Source organism: Eucyclogobius newberryi, unplaced genomic scaffold, assembly GCF_026437365.1.
Source record: "Eucyclogobius newberryi isolate DKJ021-1_F unplaced genomic scaffold, fEucNew1.0.hap1 SCAF_18, whole genome shotgun sequence".
Lineage (NCBI taxonomy): Eukaryota > Metazoa > Chordata > Actinopteri > Gobiiformes > Gobiidae > Eucyclogobius > Eucyclogobius newberryi.
Genome location: NW_027315812.1, coordinates 14,502,014 through 14,527,714, shown reverse-complemented (window position 1 = coordinate 14,527,714; position 25,701 = coordinate 14,502,014). Strand labels below are relative to the sequence as shown.

At 38.8% G+C, this 25,701-nt stretch overlaps 1 protein-coding gene across 5 annotated transcripts in view; it reads right to left on the bottom strand.

The window, feature by feature from the left end:
* phldb2b (pleckstrin homology-like domain, family B, member 2b) overlaps positions 1-25,701 on the bottom strand; it is a 44,740-nt gene that overhangs the window by 14,102 nt on the left and 4,937 nt on the right. For 4 of the 5 annotated variants that reach the window (XM_072450609.1, XM_072450610.1, XM_072450611.1 and 1 more), the window contains exons 2-7: positions 19,331-19,387; positions 19,113-19,236; positions 17,562-17,660; positions 17,397-17,480; positions 5,451-5,570; positions 1,589-1,773 (exon numbers count right to left, since the gene is read on the bottom strand). In XM_072450609.1, the coding sequence (XP_072306710.1) occupies positions 1,589-1,773; positions 5,451-5,570; positions 17,397-17,480; positions 17,562-17,660; positions 19,113-19,236; positions 19,331-19,387 (669 nt within the window). Of the gene's footprint in view, positions 1-1,588; positions 1,774-5,450; positions 5,571-14,360; positions 14,380-17,396; positions 17,481-17,561; positions 17,661-19,112; positions 19,237-19,330; positions 19,388-25,701 lie in introns of those variants that run through there. The other variant, XM_072450612.1, reaches the window with a different exon arrangement.

Here is a 25,701-nt window from a genome sequence, read left to right as displayed (position 1 = left end):
AGAGCTAAAATCAACATTGAGGCTGGGCAATAGAGAGATCAAAAACGTGTATCAGTCTGCTATTTTTGATCATATCGTCATATTGTGATTGACTATTTCTCTGTATGTAATATTGCAGCTACCGGCTAAAATTTTAACCAATTAAACCAATCACAGTAAAGTGTGAACTTCCAAATTAAACCGATGACTTCAAGATTCAAGATGAAATTTGTCTTGGGCTAGTCATCAGTTCTGCCATCATTGCAGTGAACAATCCGTCCTTGTTCAGTAACCTAATGGACTTTGGCACAAAAGAGTTCTTGAAGTCTGAACCTTCTCCCCGAACTCGTACTCGGGGTGCAGCGCGTGTCATTCAGGAGCTTATAAACCTGGTGCAATAACCTGCTCATAAATGCTCTGCAAGGACGGGTGCTCCTGTTCACCCATGATTTTAAAATCTGTGTGGCCTGTTTTTGAGCAGAACCATACAGTACCATGTGATGCTGTACCATAGGAGACTTTCAAGCACTGCCTGATAGAAGATCAACATGCAGGCTCTTAATCAACATGAGAAGTGCAGTCGTTGTTGCAGCCTGGTGGTCCACATGTGAGCTCCAGGCTAATCTTGTCAATAAAGACACCACAGTACTTATACGAGTCAACCTGAGTAATGGTTTGATTATGTAAAACTACTGAAAATATTTGGAAGATATTTTTATGTAACAGAATCATCAGAAAGCCTCATTAATCTCTAATAGGGCTTTTTCATCTCGCTCTTTCTCTCTCTCCTTTCTTATTTATTTATAATTTTATTTTGAAGACGGTATAGCATAAAACTGTGTGTTTTTGAAGACGTACAACTACAGGAGGTGTCGGTAAATGCACCTTTTCAGTTGGCTGCCAATCGCCATTAAACACAACAACAACCGCTTAAATGCAAAAAAATACAAAGTGAATGAGGGTCTGATAAGATCTAAACGGCGATCCAGCTCCAAGAAAACTGTAATACATGAATGTAATAAATGTTTTCCCCGTATCGTCCACCCCAGGATGAAATGATAGAATGAGGATAAGGCCTGGCCCACATCATATTGCTCATGGTATATTGTCATTTGCTTTGGGGGGAACATGACATTTGAATACAATGATAGAATTGCATGTGCACTACAGACAGACAGATATCATGACTAACTGCTGCTATTTACACCTACAGAGAAACTTAAACACTGACCGTGGAGGTCCTGTAGATGCTTAATTAACATTAACAATGACAGAGAGGAGCAGAACTTTTAACTGTAACTGAGAGAACCTTGCAGTGATATTATAAATGCCCTTTAATCTTTCATACTGTGATATAAATTTGAATCCATATGACCCTGCCCTACCATAAATATAAGAAAAAGGAGCTAAAAAGTATTCAGAATTTCAGAAATAATTAAAATAATAACAATTAACATATTGGAAATGAATAAATAAATGACCTCTGTTTTCCACATATCACAAGACAGTATAAGCCAGGTCACCAATTTGGAAACGCTGCACAATTGTGAAACTCAACAGAAAACGCATTGTAGTTTTAACGTTGTTTATTCTCGGCTGAGTTAGTTACCTGTGTCACGCTGAAATAGGAAGGGTTGGCGTTTCCATTTGCCCTGAGACTGTTTTCAAGGGCGATCTTCTTGCGCTGGAGCGTATCCATCAGGTCACGGAGTTCAGACGCAGAGCGCATCCCCCGGGCGCTGTTGGACCCTCCCACCACGCCATGGCTGTAGTCGCTGCTGAACTTCAGGTAGTCTGAAGGCACAAGGGGAATAATGAACACACTCAATAGGATGGGTTCACGGGAAATCATAATAATGACCTTTCCTGAACAGTTTTAAAAGTCTTGATCTGTATCAGAACTAAAATAAGACCACATGGTAATACTGAAGAAAGAGCAATTATTTAGTCCAAAATTACAATCTATTGTGAGTGTTTTTTGGTTATAATTTTGGTAAGTACTTTCCTTAGTATTGAAAACAAGTTTGAAATGTAAGTATTGTGATAACATTGTGACATTCTAAAGTTTCAAACCGAGGTAGTGGGCAGGTCGGCATGCTATGGTGGAATTTGTCTTTTAACTGTCAACATGCAAATATCTTGACCTTGACCTGATTCTTAATAGACCTGTAATTACTGGTCCTGTTCACGTGATGCAAAAGCGAGCACAAATGTGAACTTAACTTATATATACTCATAACAGAAATTTAAATTGTCTGATTAAAATGGCCAATTTGTGGTCTCAATCCCTGACAAAAATATAAAGAAATTCAACATTTGTGGATTTCCTGTTCGGAGAGCTCTTTATAAATGGTAAATTGCTGCATAATAGTGTAACATTGGCCCCTGCCCTCCATTTGAGAGTAAACTTTTAGAGAGTTAAACCAGCCAATGCGCTTATTGATCGATATACGCTTGATTTTACTACTTATAAATGCATACTATCATTCATATCCGTAAGTAATACGATATATATGGACTCGCTCTAATCTGGTTTGCGTTTCTCACTTTAGATTTTTGAAAAGAGCCGCAAAATATTCTCGAAGTCCCTGAAGAGGCCCCCGCCCTTTCCTTTTTGAGCGCCTTCAAAACCACCACCCAGGCTGTTTTGGTCCATTTGACTATTTTTAAGAACGCTACTATCAGCCAAGACCTTTATCTACCTCTGCTTTAGTGTGAAATTATCAAAACAGAAGTTGATGGAGGCAAAAAGCAAAGCAGGAGAAAACACGGACATCTTTCTTTAATCATCTGTGGATTTATGTGGAAAAGAAGTTATTAAATAGTACAAGTATAGACCACCCAGCGTTTTTACAGCTTCACACGCCTTCACACGCCTACACAGAGAAAAACCCTCCCTGAAAAAGCAACAACAGGAGCAGCACAAAGATGTATATATTTCCCACATGTTTCTAAAGTTGTGCAAAGGAATTTGACAGAATGCAAACCAATAGTGTGAAATTCAGAGTAATGCCACCAAAAGTGAACACCATTTGTTATCGTCTATGTGAAAGTCAAAACACGGTGGGGATAAATGGAGCAGAAAGTCAAAGGCATCATAAGATCGTGCTTGTGTCCATACATGGGCAGACTCGTGCTCCTGGGCCAACGCTCTTCCATTGTAACTTCTATTTGGTTCTGTTTGTTTTGCATGGCTGTTCTCCCATTAGGTGTGTACTCTACAGCCAGTAAACCTTGGCAGTCAGTGGTGAAAGACCTTGGCATTGACAGTTTAGTTACATTTTCGCACCAAATGTGAAAGCGAAGCAGCGAGGAGATCTGTGGAGGGCTGTGCATTTCTGTGGTACAACAGGAAACTGCTGCTACATGGACTTTATGGAGGAGATTTTGTAGGTTTGGTTTAATTGAGCTTCTGTTTGGTTTGTTGTTGAATTACAGTTACCAACGTGATTTAGTCTTGGTTTGGCCATTGCTTTGGCTTCACTTTCAACCTAGTTTAAACTGCACTGGTCCCACATTTAAAGAGGCTGTATGTAAATGTTTTTTTTTATGAGAAGCCTTTAAATCTCCATGGAGATGTTATTGGTTTACCTGGAATTTTCTAAAGTGGAGCATGAACCCATCCATCACCAAAGAGACAAGTGGGTGGGGTCAGTAGGCCAAGCATTTTTAGCAATACAAATACCCGCTATAGACTAAATACAAGATTGTGAACTTATGCCACAATGTAGACCATTCACGCCAGCAGGTGGCCTCCGCCAAATAAAGCACATAGAGCACCTTTAAATGCAACAGGTTTCTTCTGGTTCATAACATCCAACAATCTGCAGCGCCTGCTTTTGAGGGCCGTTCAGAATTCTACGGGAGATTGTGTCTGTAAACTGTCATACTGCAGATACTTGACTTGGTTTATGATGAATATCTCTGTCATTACATGAAACAAAAACTATGGTATCTTTGTTAGTAAAAAAAAGTACAACTTCTGTTTCCATATTTCGTTCACATTGTTAACTGTCACAGAGTTATACTGGCCCCGCCTGCTGTCACTCATGCCACTGAATAGGTGGAGCTCAAGACATAATTCTGGTTCTTTTTTAGTCTCTTGTTGATTCTGGTTTAGTCCAGATGTGGCACAGCTGAAGCTCTGCTATTGCCACACTCACGATTTCACCTCATATAGCAGTGAATGTATAAGACAATTGGGTTTAACAGTTCCAGTTTAAGCATCAAAAGGCCAGAGATTCCACGGTTATGAGACAAAATGGCAGAAAGATAAATCACCATGGAGACAGCACTCCAGCTGTATCTCCATGACGAGGAACCCAAACATTCCACTGTGCTCCGAGTTTAAGCTCCAACATATGTGCAGCAGTGAAGGTGTTTCGGAAAGACATTTGAGAGAGATAAAGAGGATATTTCCACACTGCTGATATCAGCCCAGGTCTGGCTGAGGTCACTCTTTATTATAACATTATCATATTTCTATAATGCTGGAGGGGCCTGGTACGATAAAACATTTTTAAGTGATACATTTTGCGATAATCCTTAATATTGAAATAACTTGCCGTGAAAGTAGCACTTTTCTAAATGTAATGCATGGTAAAAACATTTAAGTAGTCATAAATGTTACTTATTCGACTCTCAAGAGGGCAAATATGATCGGAAAAGAGAAAGACTTGCACAAAGAAAAGGTATACTGAGGCTTAATTGAACGATAAGTGTATTTAGGAATTATCAGGCCTAGATGATGAGCAATGATCAATATAAGGTCTGCAAAATATACAGTCGCAAGAGTTTATCACGATGGAAAATGGTGTAAAATACTGTGTGTGTAAATAATGGTGTACTTATTTTCATTTCCAACCATTTAATATTAAAACCTTAAGTCAGGGGTGTCCACACTTTTTTCACCAAGGGCCGCATTTTGAAACAAACAACTGGACAATGTCGAATTTGTTGAATGACAAAGTGAATCATTAGAAATTTTGCATTTGGCGTAATTGCGATGAGCCTCCACACCTTTAATTAGACATAGAACATTAATATTAGGTTGGTATAACATCAATATGCCTGAATTTTCCCAATTTCACAGTAAAAAGTACTACTTTTTGTTGTTTGGGCCGACATAGCAGGAAGCTGGAGGGCCAACAAAAATTGGTTTGAGGGCTGCATTTGGCCCCCGGGCCCTAGTTTGGACATGCCTGCTTTAAGTGGTCCTCAAAGCAAGAAAGAAAAATAACGCACACAACAATAGGCCCAAATAAAATGAAATGGACAATTCTTCTCCTTGAGCAAAACAAGTTACAACACAAAAGAGCAGACTAATTGAATTCACACAAAATGCATGGACCTTTGTGTTTGGATGGGCAGTGGAGCAGAAATGTGGAACGCACACATAGGATTTGCTTTGAGAGGTCAAGAAAAGAGACGTGAGGTTAAGGCAGAGAAAGGTCAGAGAAAGGTTTGTGTACCTGTGTTGTACGCCAGCGCCGACACGGGGCTCTTTTGTGGAAGCATGCTTTTCATTCGCGTCGCCTCTTCAGGATGGTTGAAGCGGAAGAAATAGGATTTGCCCAAACACAGCGAGTAACCTGCCAGAACAGAGACACAAATATAAGTTTCGTTTCACTTTCGCCTTTAAAAGAAGTGCGCCGCGTTAAGCCGTGAAGAGCTTGCACCACATGATCTTTATGTATCGTGTCTCATGTTGTAGGGATGAGCGATATAACGGTTCCAATATTAGAGGTTTTTTCCCAGAACTGTGCCAATGTGACCTCAGTGGATAAGAATTCCCTTTTTTGAACAAATCAATGAGTAAAAATGGAAACAAAGGAGCAAACTTTTTTTTTTAAACACAATTACGGATCGATTATTACATATCCCAGGTTATTATTTTTGTGAACTATAACTATTTTTAACTATTAACTATTATTATTTTATTATTATTTTATTATTATTTTATTATTATTTTATTATTATTTTATTATTATTAACTATTAACTATTATTATTTTTAACTATATATCAATAACTATTTTTTGTGAACCTATCTATAACTATTTTTAACTATTAACTATTATTATTTTATTATTATTTTATTATTATTAACTATTATTATTTTTAACTATATATCTATAACTATTTTTTGTGAACGTATCTATAACTTAACATCAATATGTGGTCCTTGCTATGGATTTTAAAATTTAAAAAAATTGGTATCAGCAAATATCAATTGTCAGCCACAACAGCAGAAATTAAACACTGCATATGTACATTTCCCAAGCCCGGATAAAACAAAGTAAAGAGTTATTTCAGGAACTGTGCAAAACATATTGACTCTGAAGGCACCGACCATTCAATCAATCGCCGTTCTCAACCTTAAACTACATCGACCGCATTAGACAGAGGTTAACAGTGCAGTTGAAGTCTAACAGCGAAACAGCGGGTCCAGTTTGAAATGTAAAGCCTGTAAAGCCGCACACATAAACGCTCGCTTGTGGTGACTCTCTGAAAAGCCGTCCCGGGACCACACTGTTTGCTCTGGCCATCATTTAAGGCGAGCGAGCCGGGTATTAAACAAGATGTCAGGGTCACAACCTCTGCAATACACACAGCTACAACCACAGCTGTCCAAATACTCCCGACGGGACGGAGAGACACCGGCGCTGACACACGCACGAGGGCCAAGGCAGTGGGAAAGAGAGGACAAATAAATACGAGTTACAGTGATGCGTATTTGGAGGAGGAGCAGAGTCTAAGCATGACAATACCCCACAATTGGCATACAAGTGTAAAGAAGCACCTCTGTAACAGCTCTATTATGGTTATATCACATTCCTTAGACCTGAAATCACACATACAGTACGTGGTTTTGGCAAGAAGAGCAGAGGAAAGCTGCACAATCGGACCAAATGTGAGGAAATTGCAACATGGGATGTCACGGTATGAAAAAAGTAAAAATAATAATCGTGACCTTTTCAGAAGCGGAATCCAATATGTGTCCAAAAAAGTACATCTACTGTAAATGTGAAGTATTTGTTTTTAATCTGGCTTTTTAGTTGCATTAACTTTATTTTGTTGTTCAGAAAGTTTGATGTCATAAAACTTGACACAAACTTGAGGAGGAGTAAAAATCTTGATTATTCAGGCCACAATATAATCGTAAGGACAAAAACATAATAATAATTGTTACCATTTTAGAAAAGAAACTAAATCTTTTTTGTTCAATATATAGTTAAAGAAAATAGACCTAAATGTAAATAACTTTTTTACCTGGCTGTTTTTTGTCAAATTTAACTCTTTCAGAAAGTAACATTTTGTAAAGCTGGTCACAAACTTGAGGAATGTTAAACCATGAGAATGAAAGAAAATGATTAATTTAAGTCGTGATGTTCTTTCTCACAATAATAGTGCCACTAAAATGTGATATTATAACATCCCTAGTTAAGACATCAGGACTGAAAGTTAACAAAATGTCACTGTTATCGTGTCACGGTCTCATATCGTGAACAGCTGTTAAACCGAGATGCTAAATTTGGATATTGTGACATTCCTCATTGCAACCTAAAGTGTCCCTTATTATCAAATCACAAAGGTAATTATTACAACATGTTCTGTCTTTTTCTGTATAAAATCTGCTAATTCTGTTCTGAAATACATGACATTCTTGTATTAGTTTATCAGGATATTTCAGTCTTCATTCAAATGTTAAGTGTCTGTGACAGTTTGGACGACTCATGAACTAAAACACAGTTAAGATAAAGATATTTTAAATTTTGCAAACATTTTAAAACAAATTTTGTCCCAGAGTAGCACATTTTTCAGTTTTATAATTTTACTTCCTGGTTGCATATGACATCACACCAGGAAATTACCAAGCAACCACTGGGCCAAAACTCCTCTAATGTAATTTTTTGTTTCTATTTGACAAATAACAATACACGTGAACACTTTAATTTTGTTAAATTCATATTACAGGGTCAAAAAAGTAGTTTCTTCTGTGTAAATTATGCATAAACTTTGGATGGAATGAGTGTCCCTGGTGTGATGTCACTTCCTGTATGGTAATTTCCTACAGATTTTCCCACTTTTCTCCATGCAGAGCTTCTTGATCGGTGTGAAACTATCATTCATATTTACAACAGGTATAAATAAACCAAAAAAAATCCATAAAATCCCGTCATAAGCACTTTAATGTTCCTGGATTTGTTTAAAATAAAATATACTCTGTGGAATGAGTCCCGATTCGAAAACACCAATCGCAAACGTAACCAAAATCCTTGGTAGAAAAAACGACAACAGTTCTCAAAAAATCCCGCAACCGTAGAGCAGAGAGAAGCCAAATCGAAACGGAATTCATGGGAAAGCATCTCATTCTCACTTCCAAACCAAATAGCCAGTTTTACATCCCAAATGCAAAGCTATAGTTCACCTTAAAGAGCTCATACCTGTCTAGACATCGCTGGAGATTACCATGTGCAGACTTTTTACATCAAAGCAGTAATTTCTAACACACAAAAGAGACCTGTGGTGACACACACACACACACACACACACACACACACTAAAACATGCAACAAGAAATGTTTAGTCTGCACAGCGTGCAGTGTGAAGCCTTCAAACATATACTTTTGTAAACAACGACCACGTCCAACAGAGAAGTATAGAAGTATAGAAGGATAGAAGGATAGAAGAGGATAGAAGTATAGAAGTATAGAAGTATAGAAGGATAGAAGTATAGAAGTATAGAAGTATTGAAGGATAGAGGTATAGAAGGATAGAAGGATATAAGTATAGAAGGATAGAATAGGATAGAAGTATAGAAGTATAGAAGGATAGAAGTATAGAAGTATAGAAGTATTGAAGGATAGAGGTATAGAAGGATAGAAGGATAGAAGTATAGAAGGATAGAAGTAAAGAAGGATAGAAGTATAGAAGTATAGAAGGATAGAAGTATAGAAGGATAGAAGGATAGAAGGATAGAAGGATAGAAGGATAGAAGGATAGCAGGATAGAAGTATAGAAGTATAGAAGGATAGAAGGATAGAAGGATAGAAGTATAGAAGGATAGCAGGATAGAAGTATAGAAGGATAGAAGGATAGAAGGATAGAAGTATAGAAGGATAGAAGTATAAGGATAGAAGGATAGAAGGATAGAAGTATAGAAGGATAGAAGTATAGAAGGATAGAAGGATAGAAGTATAGAAGGATAGAAGGATAGAAGGATAGAAGTATAGAAGGATAGAAGGATAGAAGGATAGAAGGATGGAAGTATAGAAGGATAGAAGGACAGAAGGATAGAAGGATAGAAGGATAGAAGGATAGAAGTATAGAAGGATAGAAGGATAGAAGTATAGAAGTATAGAAGGATAGAACGATAGAACGATAGAAGGATAGAAGGATAGAAGGATAGAAGTATAGAAGGATAGAAGGATAGAAGTATAAGGATAGAAGGATAGAAGGATAGAAGTATAGAAGGATAGAAGGATAGAAGTATAGAAGGATAGAAGGATAGAAGGATGGAAGTATAGAAGGATAGAAGGATAGAAGGATAGAAGGATAGAAGTATAGAAGGATAGAAGGATAGAAGTATAAGGATAGAAGGATAGAAGGATAGAAGTATAGAAGGATAGAAGGATAGAAGGATAGAAGGATAGAAGTATAGAAGGATAGAAGGATAGAAGGATAGAAGTATAGAAGGATAGAAGGATAGAAGGATAGAAGGATAGAAGGATAGAAGTATAGAAGGATAGAAGGATAGAAGGATAGAAGTATAGAAGGATAGAAGGACAGAAGGATAGAAGGATAGAAGGATAGAAGGATAGAAGTATAGAAGGATAGAAGGATAGAAGTATAGAAGTATAGAAGGATAGAACGATAGAACGATAGAAGGATAGAAGGATAGAAGGATAGAAGTATAGAAGGATAGAAGGATAGAAGTATAAGGATAGAAGGATAGAAGGATAGAAGTATAGAAGGATAGAAGGATAGAAGTATAGAAGGATAGAAGGATAGAAGGATAGAAGGATGGAAGTATAGAAGGATAGAAGGATAGAAGGATAGAAGGATAGAAGTATAGAAGTATAGAAGGATAGAAGGATAGAAGTATAAGGATAGAAGGATAGAAGGATAGAAGTATAGAAGGATAGAAGGATAGAAGGATAGAAGGATAGAAGGATGGAAGTATAGAAGGATAGAAGGATAGAAGGATAGAAGTATAGAAGGATAGAAGGATAGAAGTATAGAAGTATAGAAGGATAGAACGATAGAACGATAGAAGGATAGAAGGATAGAAGGATAGAAGTATAGAAGGATAGAAGGATAGAAGTATAAGGATAGAAGGATAGAAGGATAGAAGTATAGAAGGATAGAAGGATAGAAGTATAGAAGGATAGAAGGATAGAAGGATGGAAGTATAGAAGGATAGAAGGATAGAAGGATAGAAGTATAGAAGTATAGAAGTATAGAAGGATAGAAGGATAGAAGTATAAGGATAGAAGGATAGAAGGATAGAAGTATAGAAGGATAGAAGGATAGAAGGATAGAAGGATAGAAGGATGGAAGTATAGAAGGATAGAAGGATAGAAGGATAGAAGTATAGAAGGATAGAAGGATAGAAGTATAGAAGTATAGAAGGATAGAACGATAGAAGGATAGAAGGATAGAAGGATAGAAGGATAGAAGTATAGAAGGATAGAAGGATAGAAGTATAAGGATAGAAGGATAGAAGGATAGAAGTATAGAAGGATAGAAGGATAGAAGTATAGAAGGATAGAAGGATAGAAGGATGGAAGTATAGAAGGATAGAAGGATAGAAGGATAGAAGGATAGAAGGATGGAAGTATAGAAGGATAGAAGTATAGAAGTATAGAAGTATAGAAGGATAGAAGTATAGAAGTATAGAAGGATAGCAGGATAGAAGTATAGAAGGATAGAAGGATAGAAGGATGGAAGTATAGAAGGATAGAAGGATAGAAGTATAGAAGGATGGAAGTATAGAAGGATAGAAGTATAGAAGTATAGAAGTATAGAAGGATAGAAGTATAGAAGTATAGAAGGATAGCAGGATAGAAGTATAGAAGGATAGAAGGATAGAAGGATGGAAGTATAGAAGGATAGAAGGATAGAAGTATAGAAGGATGGAAGTATAGAAGGATAGAAGGATAGAAGGATAGAAGGATAGAAGGATGGAAGTATAGAAGGATAGAAGGATAGAAGTATAGAAGTATAGAAGTATAGAAGGATAGAAGGATAGAAGTATAAGGATAGAAGGATAGAAGGATAGAAGTATAGAAGGATAGAAGGATAGAAGGATAGAAGGATAGAAGGATGGAAGTATAGAAGGATAGAAGGATAGAAGGATAGAAGTATAGAAGGATAGAAGGATAGAAGTATAGAAGTATAGAAGGATAGAACGATAGAACGATAGAAGGATAGAAGGATAGAAGGATAGAAGGATAGAAGGATAGAAGGATAGAAGGATAGAAGTATAAGGATAGAAGGATAGAAGGATAGAAGTATAGAAGGATAGAAGGATAGAAGTATAGAAGGATAGAAGGATAGAAGGATGGAAGTATAGAAGGATAGAAGGATAGAAGGATAGAAGGATAGAAGGATGGAAGTATAGAAGGATAGAAGTATAGAAGTATAGAAGTATAGAAGGATAGAAGTATAGAAGTATAGAAGGATAGCAGGATAGAAGTATAGAAGGATAGAAGGATAGAAGGATGGAAGTATAGAAGGATAGAAGGATAGAAGTATAGAAGGATGGAAGTATAGAAGGATAGAAGTATAGAAGTATAGAAGTATAGAAGGATAGAAGTATAGAAGTATAGAAGGATAGCAGGATAGAAGTATAGAAGGATAGAAGGATAGAAGGATGGAAGTATAGAAGGATAGAAGGATAGAAGTATAGAAGGATGGAAGTATAGAAGGATAGAAGGATAGAAGGATCGCAGGGGCCCCGTGACACAGATCAAAAGTCAGCAGAAGAAAGGAGAAGCGTGTCAGGACAAGGGACGAGCGCGAGGACGGTATAATAACACGCTGTCATTATTAGACATTAGTAATACTGCTGTTTCCTCACCTGTGATTAAGAAAAGACACGTCCCAACAGCGTCTCTGAGTCACAGCAAGGCACAATATTTAGCAGCAAACACACAGCAGACGCACCAGGCACGTCGCCAAATCTTGTAAAAATCTCATTTCCGAGCCTCCCCAGACCCGCCGCGTGCCACCTTTAAAGTGCACTTAAATTGTGTTGCCCTGATTTAGTGATTTACAGGCCAGACTGCTTGTTTTAATTTCCTTAACTCCTTCGCACACAAATAACAACCCACTAATCCTAATTCTCCTTCCACCTCAGCATAAAGTGGTTTGTGAATTAAATTGAGTGTTTTGGTGCGAATACAGTTTTCACAGTGTCATTTAATTGCATGGGACATCTGCGACATAATTACATATATATACACCAGTTAATTGTCTTTAAAAAAAAACTAATTTTGGATTATATGAGTAAAGTCTTTGCACTAATAAAAGTAGAACAGCCCAATCCTATCAAAGCTTCCATCTTAACAGGCTCCGCGCTGCCAACATTTAAGACGCTCGTCCTAAATAACTAAACACATGGAGTCTCCACACATAAATAGACAAACCATCCACATTAACTTTAAAAAGAGTCTAATCCCCTTCACTTGTCTGCTTGTCCCACCCGTAAACCCAATTCCCCCCCCCCCCCCCCCCCGTGTCGGAGTGCGTCCCCGGCCGCCGCGCGCACCAGAACGCCAACATCTACAAACGTTGAAACGCGTCTGCGCATTTATAGGATAATTTAAAGTTTGCGATCTACAAAGTGTACCGTGCTCCGAGGCTTTGAGGACACAGATGCTGAGCTGTGTTGCGTCTGGAGCCAATTTCAAACCCCAGTAAAAGGCTGGAGAGACCCGCTCACCGCAATGTAACGGGATGGAAAACTTCAACTGCTTCAATAAGAGGATGAAGCGACAAATTACTAAGACTATTAAGTTTGAATGAATAATAAACTAATTGCAAGCATGCATAACACACGCTCTTGTGCTTATTGATACGATGCACTGTGTAAAAAAGCATGCCAGTCCTTTCCATTATAATTAAGTTCAGGAATGCTAGAAATGTTGATGTTATTTTTAGGTCGCGCCACAACCAAATGTCAAGCCATTCACTTTGACTCATTCATAGAAAGTCAGAAACACACCGGGGCCTCCGGGAGTCGATTGGCCGGGAAACCACAAATAAACGTCTTCAGGGGCTCAAGGGTCCGGGAGTCAAATCATAAAACAACACTGGGCCGTCTCCAGGGAGTTCTGACAATTAGTTTCGACACTCGAGCGGCTTTGGACTTTCTTCTCCTGGCACTGCACCACAAACAAATACAAATAATGACATTGAGAAGATGTTAAAAACGATTAAAAAAAAACTGGACTTGCTTTTAAGTATAAAAAAAAACAAAAATACACAAGTAATTGAAATGGCTGTTCAAATCAGAATTGAGTCATGTCTTATCGTGAATGATATGCGTGTTTTGTCTCCATCAGGGGCACTGTTTGGACTTTTATGTAATCCATTTGATTTGGCCTCTTTTTGCATCAAATAGCAGTGTTTAAAAGGTTTTTTTAATGTTCAAACCAATTCAGAAAGCCATTTTTATTTTATTTTCAGACATAAAAAGTAAAATTGAATAAAAAATAAGAGATTTATCATTATAAGATTCATTTTTTTTGCCATATTGTTGAGCTCTAACGCTTAAGGCAGATAAAAAAAAGCACAATACGTTTGAGAACAAAGTGGAAGGTTTTCTTTCAGGTGTCAGGTGTCATAGCACTGTCTGTCTTCATAGCCACAGGCGACTGCTCCTTTGTCACATGGACTCACAGCCGGCTGTGAACTTGCCAGATTATTATTTATGGCCCTCAGGAGCATAGGTCACTTTCATCCAAATGTGCAAAAGACCCACTACAACAAAGAACCGCAAAGGGAAAAAACAGCCAAGATATATCCATAAAAATAAATGACAAAACAATGCAGCAGAATGTGTAACTGAGATATAACAGACCTCAAGAATGATCAAATACCATTATGTTTTTAGATGCCCGCTGCAGCAGCATATATGTCCCACTATGGGCTTTAAAATGTCAGCTGATATGCAAACTGATTAATGAAGCAAATGTATTCAAATTGACAACTAGCCAAAAAACACGCATTGCCTTAATTATAGCAGCAACAGAAAATTATCTCCTTCATCAGCGTTATGAAAAACAAAAGGCAACACTTAAAAAAACACCATAAAAAAGCGGATGAAACGAAACAACGCGGTCACAAATCTATTCAATTGTTGCATTAAACTACCTTTTCCCGTGTCCCATCCAGTGATCTGCTCCTCGGGTGGTCTTTTCTAACCTGTACGACCCCGCGCGCGCTCGGTGGTTCTCCTCTTCTGCTCCCGTGGTGATGATGATGATGATGATGATGATGATGATGATGATGATGATGATGATGATGAGGAGGAGGAGGAGGATGAGACGTGTCCTCTGCGCCCCGGTAACCCTCCGCCTCTGAAGAAAGTTCACCGATTCACCGCGTCCAGCTCCCGAGCCCGGACCGTACCATCTCCCGCGGGATAGGGGTGTGTGTCTCTTAGCGGCGCGCGTAGGTATTTAACAACGGGGTTTTATTTTGAGCCTGTCACTAATCTCAGTCAAATAAGTATGCAATGATGGCTTAAAAATACCCATGTTTTCAAAAAAATATGACTTATATTAGCTTTTCTGTATGTGGTAGAGGCCAAAGCTAATAGACAGTGAGGTATTTGGTAAACGCCCCCTCGTCTTCCCATTTGTCTACCTTCTTTCCCTGCTCCTTTCTTTGGGATACAACAAGTACGTTTGAGACAGAAATGGTTTAAAAGTATAGAGTTGTCCCACACGTATTGACTTCCACCCAGGTGTGTGGATGAATGCAGATATTTGCTGCTGAGTGTGTGGAAAAGGGAGATTTCCTTGTTTGGTTTGGCTGTGTGATTTGCATGTAGCTCACCTCAGCAGGGCCCTGTCTGAGGTTTGGAGCCTGCTTTACATCAGTGTGAACCTCAAAGTTAACATGAAAACTAGAAATTCAGACTAGAAATGAGAGAAGAACTTAAGAGAGTTTAAAAAAAATATAGCCAAGAATAAAACAAGCCTAAATAAACATATAGCCTAAGCTGCAATTTGTAAATACACTATTATGACTTTTTCCATTGGGCATAAGAGGTTTATACATGTGCAATCAATCAGTTTGTAATGGTTTTCAAATGTGTAGTAGTAATAATAACCTAGTTGTAGTAGCGCACACTCGTTCCACTTACTTATTGCATTGACTAATCAGAACTATCCTAAATGTTGCAAATAGTGTTTTAATTATACGTTGATTTTTAAGTTTCTCGTCCTGCATATGACTCTAAGTTTGATTGCATTTGCGCAGGTCCAGGAGCTTTCAAATGATGTGATTTCAGGCCAAGCTCCGATTCCCAAGTCCCCGAAAAGAGAGCAGATCACTTCCTAAACATAGCTAATCTTCTCCAGACGTTGTGCTGCTGACGGTGGGCGTGTGTGTGAGGGAAAGACTTGTGGTTTTAACCCAGCCCATTTGGATATTTCTCCAAGATCCCCCACTCACCCCCTTTTTTAAACATTGACCAAACCAATGGCCTTTAAGAAGACTTTACTTGAAGCCGTCCTTTGTCAGTCTTTTCTTTCGACGCTCTTTCCTTTTCACAGTTCAATAACACTGTGGAAACGCACCAAGATGATGTCAAATATTTAACCCTGTCAATATTTAACACAAAATGACCCATGGCACGTAGTAAGCAATGAATAAAAAAGTCAGTGTGTAAACAGAAAGGTGAGCTCAATGGAGAAGGATTATCTATTTAAATGTCTTTGTCAACCAGCATTCAGGATTAAACCTAATTACATATTTGTTTTGGGTTAAAACAGTACAAAAAAGTAAAATGGGTCAGGAGACAGGGCAGAGGATTACTAGGAATAGATAAGCAGACAAACAGAGACGGACATGAGGCAGACCCTAGGACGGTTAGGTCAACACAGATAAGAATACTCTGACAAATAACAGATAAACTCCATTCTCCATGCTACAGTGTTTTCCCAGTTTCACAACACACTGTCAGACGCACGCTCTGCACTTTATGGAAGCTGTGACTCACAAGTAAGTCAGCTCTCTCCAAACCACAACTACACACAAATTAAATACAGAAATATACACACATACGCACACTTTCGATATGTTGCGCAAAAAGAGCAAACACATGGTCTTGGCCAGAAGATTTACTAAGCTTGGTTAATTCTTCCAGCACACAACGTCAGCCATTTCATAGTATCTGTATTACATATGCCTACAGTAATGCAATTTTGCCAAACCTCAAACTAATTGCTTGGTACTTTCTGGTTCTCTGACTGTAAAGAGGCTTTAAAGATCCAAGTAAGTAAACGTGAATAAAAGCAACCAGCAGAGGGCGCTACATCAACACCGGCATTCTTGTGTGAAGTTCAGCCAATGTTTTCACTTTATATTCCACATAAAAGCATATTTCAAACAAATGAATGAAGGATGCAGAACGGATAAATCAAAACAGGACCAAAAATGCATCCACTATAATATGTTGACAGTAAAATTGCAACTGTAATACATTTTAAAATCATTTTTACACATTTAAAGGTGCACTGTGTAACCTTTCTGTTGGAGGGTCCGTCCCCTGTCTCCATGGAGATGTTATTACTTTTCCTTAGAGTTTTCCTACAGAATAACTAATTATTCTTATCTATCTCCATGGCGATATGTCGGTGACGCTATCCCAAGCCAAGTTACAGGTCAAGGGTCTCATTTATAAAACTTCACATGCATTTCTAATTAAAAGTGAGAAAGCCCCGACGTGCAGAGTCCAGAGTTTGTGGACTGGACATTTCCACATCAAGTTGACTTCTTCGATCTCAAACACAAAGCAGAAAGTCCCATACTGAAGCTTTATGAATGAGACACCAGATCGAGGGAGATATTTCACTTTTTCCAATGTATTTTGAGCAATAAAACACTGTATAAATGCAAGAAAGACAGAGTCAATGCCATACCGAGGAACACCTTTACATAGTGCACCCTTAAACCAGAACAAACATACACTTTTTATTGGCATTTTTGGCAATTTGAGCTACAATAAATAAACAACAAGTCAAACTTCACTTCCTTGGAACATTTTAACAAACACCCTGAAGCTGTAGTATTTGCAGATTCATTGACCAGCCCGTTCGATTTGAAAACATGGTGTTGTTTAGACTCTCTGATCCAACAAGTATCACGATAAAGAGATAAAAGTTTGTTTGCACTTCTTACCCTGTGTGAGCGGCGTCGGCACAGTGACTTGCACACCGTCCAGGCTGCAGAGGTGTCCACACGGGTCTAACGTCACAACTCCTCCTGGGGAAGAAAAAGACCAAAAAAACATTCATAATTCATAAAAGCCACGCCAATGTTAGTGAGACTATTTGCAGTACTTACCTTCATTGATGATTAGACAGTGTTCTGCCTCAATCCCGGGGCCTTCAATTGTGATATCTTGAGGAATTGGAGCATCATCTCGCCCTATACGAGTCACCCCTGAGGACGAAAAAAAAGGCCGACATTAATAGATTAAAGTTGTACCTGACCTCGTCGACCTTTGAATGCCAGTGGAGCCGTTTGACCAATTCCGGTTTAATACTGTGTGAAACGCCTTTGAACTGCAGTGGTGGTCCAGGTCAATGCTGATTCTTGTCCAGCTTCAAAGACACATTAAGAAGCATCAAGTTGTCCAGATATGGGCCGCTCGCATTGTCGGCATTCCTCGCTAAAATGGAAGAGCACATACCGGCCCGAGGAGAGGGGGAAATATTTTGGGAAACTACGTGGCATTCTGATAAAGTCGCAATAACGTACAAAGCATGCCATGAATTATTTTTGTTTTGAATAGCGGATGCGATGACAGACTCCACCAGGTCACATGTGTAGATATTAAGCATTTGCACAGGCTGTTGTTGAAGTAAAAGTAACATAGACAGATAATGTTTCCAGTTAATTGCATACCACAGTTGATTTATTACCCAAAACTGTGACAAAACGAGTGTTCCAACAAAGTGGCCTTGTTTCTTATACTGACAATATAATGGGACGCTTGTGAGGCAACACACAGCCATCTTCTGTTTTGTACTTGGGTTGTTTTCAGTGACTAAAGGCCAAGTGTTTATCTACACGAGTTGGTATAGTTCTGGTTTGCCCAAAAGGTGTTTTACAAGTGCGTTGATCTGGTCTTAAATCTCAAAATGTGGCAATAAATCAGTGCTAAAATATGCTTGGCTGGAGACTGGAATAGTAATGCAGATTTGGCACCTGTAGCTGTCTGCAGTGTGTTTATGCAAAGAGGAAAGAAAGCACCTGTGAACTTATGACAATAGATAACGCATGGAATGGTACTGAAGAAATATGAGGTAAAAGTCATTTCAGTTTAGCACTACTTACTACCACTGCCACTGACTGAAGAATTACATTTGTGCACAACCTAAATTTGGAACGCACTCAAGTAGGATCTTGCATTAATTACATTTTAATTGAGGTCGAGATTCAGTCATTTCTAATTCAGAAACCCACATCGTCTTGGTTCGGAGCAGAATTCAGACTTTAGAGGAACAAATTAGACTGTTGTGTTAAATGGGCAATGATTATTAGTATTATTATATATTATTTATGTTCAGGAAATTCATACTGAAAGGCAATCATATTTTTTTACATTGCATAAGACTAAAAATCAAGTCAAATCAAATAAAAAAAACATTAAAAATGATCTATTGATTTAGTTTTGGTCATATCGCCATGCCTAGTACTTCAATTTCTTAAATAATAAATTTCAAATTGTGCTCCAAGCTAAATATATATTAAAAAACAAACCAAAAAAGTTGAAATGTTAAGTACAATGACAGTTGCATTGAACTTAGTGGCATTAGTTGTGTGAGATACTACAATATAAATGTTTTTTGAATACAAGTTTGATTTGTGACATGTTTTTGCCATCCGTACCTTCCTTCAGTGGCAGCACAGTGATGGCAATACTGAGCCTCCCGCTGCCCAGGCTGACCAGATGGGGCGTGGCGGTCTGAACCTTCAACCCATTCCCAGTGTCAATCAGGTCCAAGGGCGGCGACTGGACAACAGACAATGGAAAAGGAAATGCCACACTTTTAATTAACGGCTTGCAAAGATGGCACTTCAACACATTTCTTTCCTTTTAAACTTACCTTGGGTTCATCTTGATGTATCTGGTCGGACTCGGGTTTGAACATCATCTCAGAGTTCTACATCACAAAGAGATTTATACGGTTTATACTTTCGTCTGCACTCAACAAACAGCATTAAAAAACAGTCGCTGTGCTTTGTCCATCTGCCACATTAGAGGGCAACTCTGTGTGAAGAGGCTCCGAGTGGAAAGTACCACCATGAACCAGATGTCTCTACTAATGACAGAAATGAAAACACGCAATTACAGTACGTACAGTTTCACCAACATGTTTGTACAATTCGAGTAAAAGAGAGAGACTTTTGAGCTGCGTAGTAAAAGTACAGCGTTAGTAGTGCTGGTAATCACTGTGTCGGAGCCAAGTACAGTACACAACCGGAAAGAAATGACATGCTACAAAGAGACATAAAAACATTGCGTGATTAAATGGGAAATAGAGTGGTGTGGCTCGTGTAAACACACTTAGATCTGGTGCCAGGACGGCCCTCGCTTTACCCTACAATTTAATGATGAAAAAAACACACACAAAAAACAGCTTGGAAATGGTTCTCACCAAAGCAGAGATGATTACAACACGTCGGAAACCACACCAGCCACATCTCCTCTTCTACCTTCAACCAACAGTTTAGTCTAAACACCTCCTCTTTTCCTTGGCATCCAGCATCCTCCCGGTGTATTATGGGAACACTGCAGTGATTTGTTGTGTATTCAAGCGCATTGGAAATCTCTAAATATATATATATGTTTTAATAACCAACCTCTTGAACAAGGTTGTTGAAAAGATCAATGTATAAAGTGATAACCAAAACTAGTATCAAAACTAGATACACATTTGAACAAGTACAGAAGGAAAAAAAGGCAAATTAAATTATGAATAGCATAAAACTGAACATTTCCTTAATAGTTTTTGAATGCTTGATCTACAGTATATTAGAAGTATTAAAGGGACTGCCATACACAATTTCTAGTTTTTTATTATTATGTTTCTATCCAAATCTGTTCCAAGTATCAAATCTTTTCCTCCATATTGAATTTTAACAGGTTCAAATGTTAATATTGTGTCAACACTACGCTTAAATGAACAGATAACATAAAATGACCCTATAGCAGATAAAGTCTTGCAACCATTTCTGACAAAAACAATTTAGAGTCGTCATAATCATTTGGTTTGAGTATTTTTCCTATAAATCTGCTGTCTTTCTTGCTCCAATCACCAAAAGAGGAAATGCAGATCAAAGCCAGATCCAGTTTGTTTCCTTTAATTCACTGCTGCTTCCGTTTTGAGGTCATTTCCTTTTGCACTTTGACACCCACACCACTCTTTAAATATCCCTCGCACTACACCCTTATTGCCCGTATACAGGGACCAAACACACACACACACACACACACACAGCCACTGCTCTTATCGCACAAAACCTCACATTCCTCTGGCTTTTGTGTTGCCAGTGTAGACAAAGTAAAGTAAGGTAAAGCAGAGGTGGAAGATGTTGGCCGGTTTAAACGTAGTTATGCATAGTTTTCAGGTAGAAGTATCGAATATCATATACTAATACTTGATACCGAAGCTAGATACTCTATTGAACAAGTATTACAACAGTTTTAGAATGATCTTGAACTTTATCAGCACAAATGTAAGAGAGCGTAGAAGAAAGTATAAGAGTAGTACAGTAGTATATAAAGTACAGAGATTTTGTGTTGGAAATGACAGCCTATTGTTTAAAAAAGAAAGAGTTGTGTATTGAAATCAGTATCGATAGTCAAGTCTATTCCTCGGTATCAAAATCGAGTTTGACATTTTAACAATAAGTCACTAAATTAATTAACAAATTCATCTTCTATTCAGATGATAACATTATATCTTCTAAATGGGCCTCAAAATGTCAACATGAACCTAGTAGTTGGTCATGATACTTCGTCAATGTGTATATCAGGGATTTACAATAGAAAGAAAGTAGTATATAGTATAAGAGTTCACTGAGGTCTGTTATGACTGGAGTTGGCCTGTATACTCAAATATTTTCCTTTGTCTTGCTTGTTGTCCCTCTCAATCTCTGCTCTGTACAAAACCTCCTTTCTGCGGCCCAGGCCTCTGCAGAAGTGGCAGGTCTGGACAGGTCTGTTTGGATTTTCCTGAGCAGTGAAGTGTGTCAGCTCTCCCAGTGCCTCCAGTCCTGCTGCAGGCCACAGATTACAGATTATAGTCCATGTCCAATCACCATTTTAAGATGCTTTGAGACGGTGTGATAAATCTGTCACGTCTCAGGTTTGTGTTGGGTTTGGATTCTTTCTTTAGCAATATGGCAGTAGCTCACTTTTGAAATGTGAAGACAAGGCATTACGGTAATTTAGTGGTGCATGAAGTACTCAATTTTGTTACTTAATTAAAACAAAAAAACCAAAGGAGAAAAAAAAAACACAAAAAGTATCCCATAAAAAAGTTACTCAAGTAAAGGTCTTGAAGTATCTTTTTGAAAATGTGTAAAAAGCGTTGTAAAAAGTGTGATTTTGATGAAGAATTGTGCTGATTTTGGTCCATTAGAACATTTTTTGGTGAATTATATGTATATTTTGGTTTGCCCAACACCAAAGCTTGAACTCTAAACGTTTATTGAGAATTCCACTATGAATAAAAAGCACTTTCTACTTTTCAGTCCCGTTCAAAAATGTGGCAGGGTAGAAAATATAGATGCAGTACCTGCTGTGAAACATAATAAATTAAAAGTAAAACGTATCCACTGTCAAAATGACTGTACAGACAGCTGAAACACACAGTGCTTTAACTTTTGTACTTAAGTCACCACTGCTTTCAATAGCCCAGATGTTTAATAGAGACGACGGCAGTTATTTCTCTGTCTGATTTTATACTGTGAATGAGATAATGGACCTCGTAAATGAATGCTCAGAATCTGAAAACAACCGATTCATTTCACTGTCTATAAGGTAAATAGCCGCCTCGCCGCTCGCTCTCGTCTGCTCGGCCTCGCCTTGAACTGCAGCTGGTTTGAGTAAAAAGGTTATGACAAGCCTGCTGCGCTCCACCTGCTCACCACCAGCGGCTCACGGTTATAGACTAAATATCTACGCTCCGGGCAAAGTGGATTATTACAAGTAGGAGGCTGCCAGAAGAGACTGGAGACGCAACCACACACTGAAGTATTCGTGAAAGGCAATTTGTCGCTGTTTCCAGCTAATTGGTTGTTGTAAATTTCAGACGGTGCCAGTCCCAAGTTTGCTAAAGGTCAAAAGTATGTTTCGAGGATGGATTATTGTTTATAGAAAAGAAACAACTCATTGAAAAGCACACAGAGGATGTTTTAAAGGCGCAAACGCATGTGGGATCCTCCTCAAACTTTGCCTTGACCTACTTTTAATACCGGTCCAGGTGGTTTATATCAAAACTTCCCCTTTAATGCTTTATTGTAAAATGATTTTTCGACAAACCATATTTTCCATCACAAGCATAAACCAGAAGAAAGTGAATGCACTCTTTGATCCCATGTGTAAAACAGCTGAGTCGCCCTGAACTTCTCCCTCTGCGCCACATCTGGACTCTGAAAAACCAGAATATACAAGGAAAATGTGTGGAAAGAGACTAGAATACGAGTTCATATTTTCTCCTTGATCTAAATGTCACAATATCACACCAGCTGCTCATTTAAATGTGCACTATGTAAATGAACTACTCTAAATCCATGGCAGGTGACACCACAAAGCCAAATTACAGGTCAAATCTGTGGAGAGGTGACCCCGCCCACAGTAAGCAAGCGTGGTTTATTTTCAAGGTATTTTTGGAGCAATAAAAACGGCTCTAATTGAAAAAATACAATAAAAATAAAACATGCCATTGCTGTGGTACATTCTGAGCAAAATTCTCCACCAGAAAAGTTACATAATGTCCCTTTAAGACAGTATTTTATGCCACAGAAAAGCCTACCTTTTCTTTACCTTTGTGTCATCTGGATTTTAAAGACAAATCGTTTTAATTCTAATTTAATTTGTTTTATTATTATTACTACAGTGTATTTATATCGTGCTTTTACCCTTCAAGGCACTCAAAGCACTTTAATCAAATAAAATGTATTTATAAAGCACAATTCATACAAACTGCAATTCAAAGTGCTTCACAGTGTTGAAACACAATTTAAAAAAGTCGGTGTAATCCCTCATTCGTCCAGGCGTGTTCCATAGTAGAAAAAGCTTCAGTTGTAGTCATCTGGACTCAGTTTGAAAAAGTAGACGTTTCGACTCTCATCCAAGAGTCATTGTCAATAACAGAATTTAGGTCGAGAACTCCGATATTAATACTGTTCTGTGGTAAGACCCGCCCATTGGGAGGAGCCTTCCTGAAGTAGAAAGAGTTGTTGGTTTCAACAGAAACTCCCCCCTTGTATCTACCGAGCTAGCCTATTCAGAATCTTAATGGGCTATTAGAATCCTCTTTGTCTTTGTGAGACCCTGGCTCAACCACCCTGAGTACCTGATTAGCATTTGGATTCCCTGGTCCTTTACCTTTCCAGGGGTTCAGTAACCCATTATAGATAACAGGAAGATGAAACCTAAGCCCTCCATTTCTGTTTAAAGAAGGTCTTTCTTTTTTAACAAAAATAGCTTCCTTGACTCCTCTTTCAAACCATCTTTTCTCCCTGCTTAAAACCTTCACCTCACCGTCTTCAAACGAGTGATTAGAGGCTTCAAGATGGAGATGCACGGCACTCTGAGGTTCTGAACTTGTATTTCTTCTGTGCTGATAGAGCCTCTTGTGTAGAGGCTGTTTCGTCTCACCTATGTAACGTTCTTTACAGCTTTCTTCACTGCATTGGATCGAATAAACTACATTGCTCTGTTTTTGAGTCGGCAATTTGTCCTTTGGGTGAACCAGTTTTTGTCTTAAAGTGTTTCCTGGTTTAAAATAAACAGGGACTTCGTGTTGTCTAAAAATTCTCTGCAGTTTTTCCGACAGGCCAGACACATAAGGGATAGAGACACCCTTCCTTCTCTGTTCAGTTTCCCTTTTGTCCTGCTTCTTGGTTCTCTTCACTCTGTTGAGAGCCCAAGCGGGGTAACCACAGGCTGAGAGGGCATTTCGGACATGTTTTTCCTCTTTCTTCTTGCCCTCTGAGCTGGTGGGCACACCTTGAGCTCTGTGTTGTAAGGTTCTGATCACCCCCAGCTTGTGCTGTAGTGGGTGGTTGGAACCAAAGAGCAGATACTGGTCCGTGTGTGTAGGTTTCCTATATACTTCTATTTGGAGTTTCCCGTCCTCTCCTCTGATCGTGGAACAATCAAGAAAGGCCAAGCGATTCTCCTTAGCGTCTTCTCTTGTAAACCTGATATGTGGGTCCACAGCATTGATGTGATCAGAGAAGGTTTCCAGCTCTTGTTTCTTGATTGTTACAAAAGTATCATCGACATAGCGGAGCCACAGTTTTGGGGCTATGCCTGAGAATGAGGACAGTGCCTTCTTCTCAAAGTGTGCAGCACAGATTCCATCACTTACAATGTGGCCAAGCATTTAACAACTATATTGGCTCCGCTTGTGGGGAATTCGGTACATCATGTGGATAACATTGTGGATAAAGTGAAACATCTCCAACTGGACCCAGATGACCTCATGGTTTCATATGACGTTGTGTCCCTGTTCACCTGCATCCCGACCACTGATGCAGTAGCAGCAGTGAGGACCAGACTGCAGGAAGACACCACCCTACAGGAAAGAACCAAACTGACACCTGAACACATATGTAAACTGTTGGACATCTGTCTGAACACCACTTACTTTCAATTCCGGGGACAATTTTACAGACAGATTCATGGCTGTGCCATGGGCTCGCCCGTCTCTCCCATAGTGGCCAACCTGTACATGGAGCACTCTGAGAAGAAGGCACTGGCCTCATTCTCAGGCATAGCTCCAAAACTGTGGCTCCGCTATGTCGATGATACTTTTGTAACAATCAAGGAACAAGAGCTGGAAACCTTCTCTGATCACATCAATGCTGTGGACCCACATATTAGGTTTACAAGAGAAGACGCTAAGGAGAATCGCTTGGCCTTTCTTGATTGTTCCACGATCAGAGGAGAGGACGGGAAACTCCAAATAGAAGTATATAGGAAACCTACACACACGGACCAGTATCTGCTCTTTGGTTCCAACCACCCACTACAGCACAAGCTGGGTGTGATCAGAACCTTACAACACAGAGCTCAAGGTGTGCCCACCAGCTCAGAGGGCAAGAAGAAAGAGGAAAAACATGTCCGCAATGCCCTCTCAGCCTGTGGTTACCCCGCTTGGGCTCTCAACAGAGTGAAGAGAACCAAGAAGCAGGACAAAAGGGAAACTAAACAGAGAAGGAAGGGTGTTTCTATCCCTTA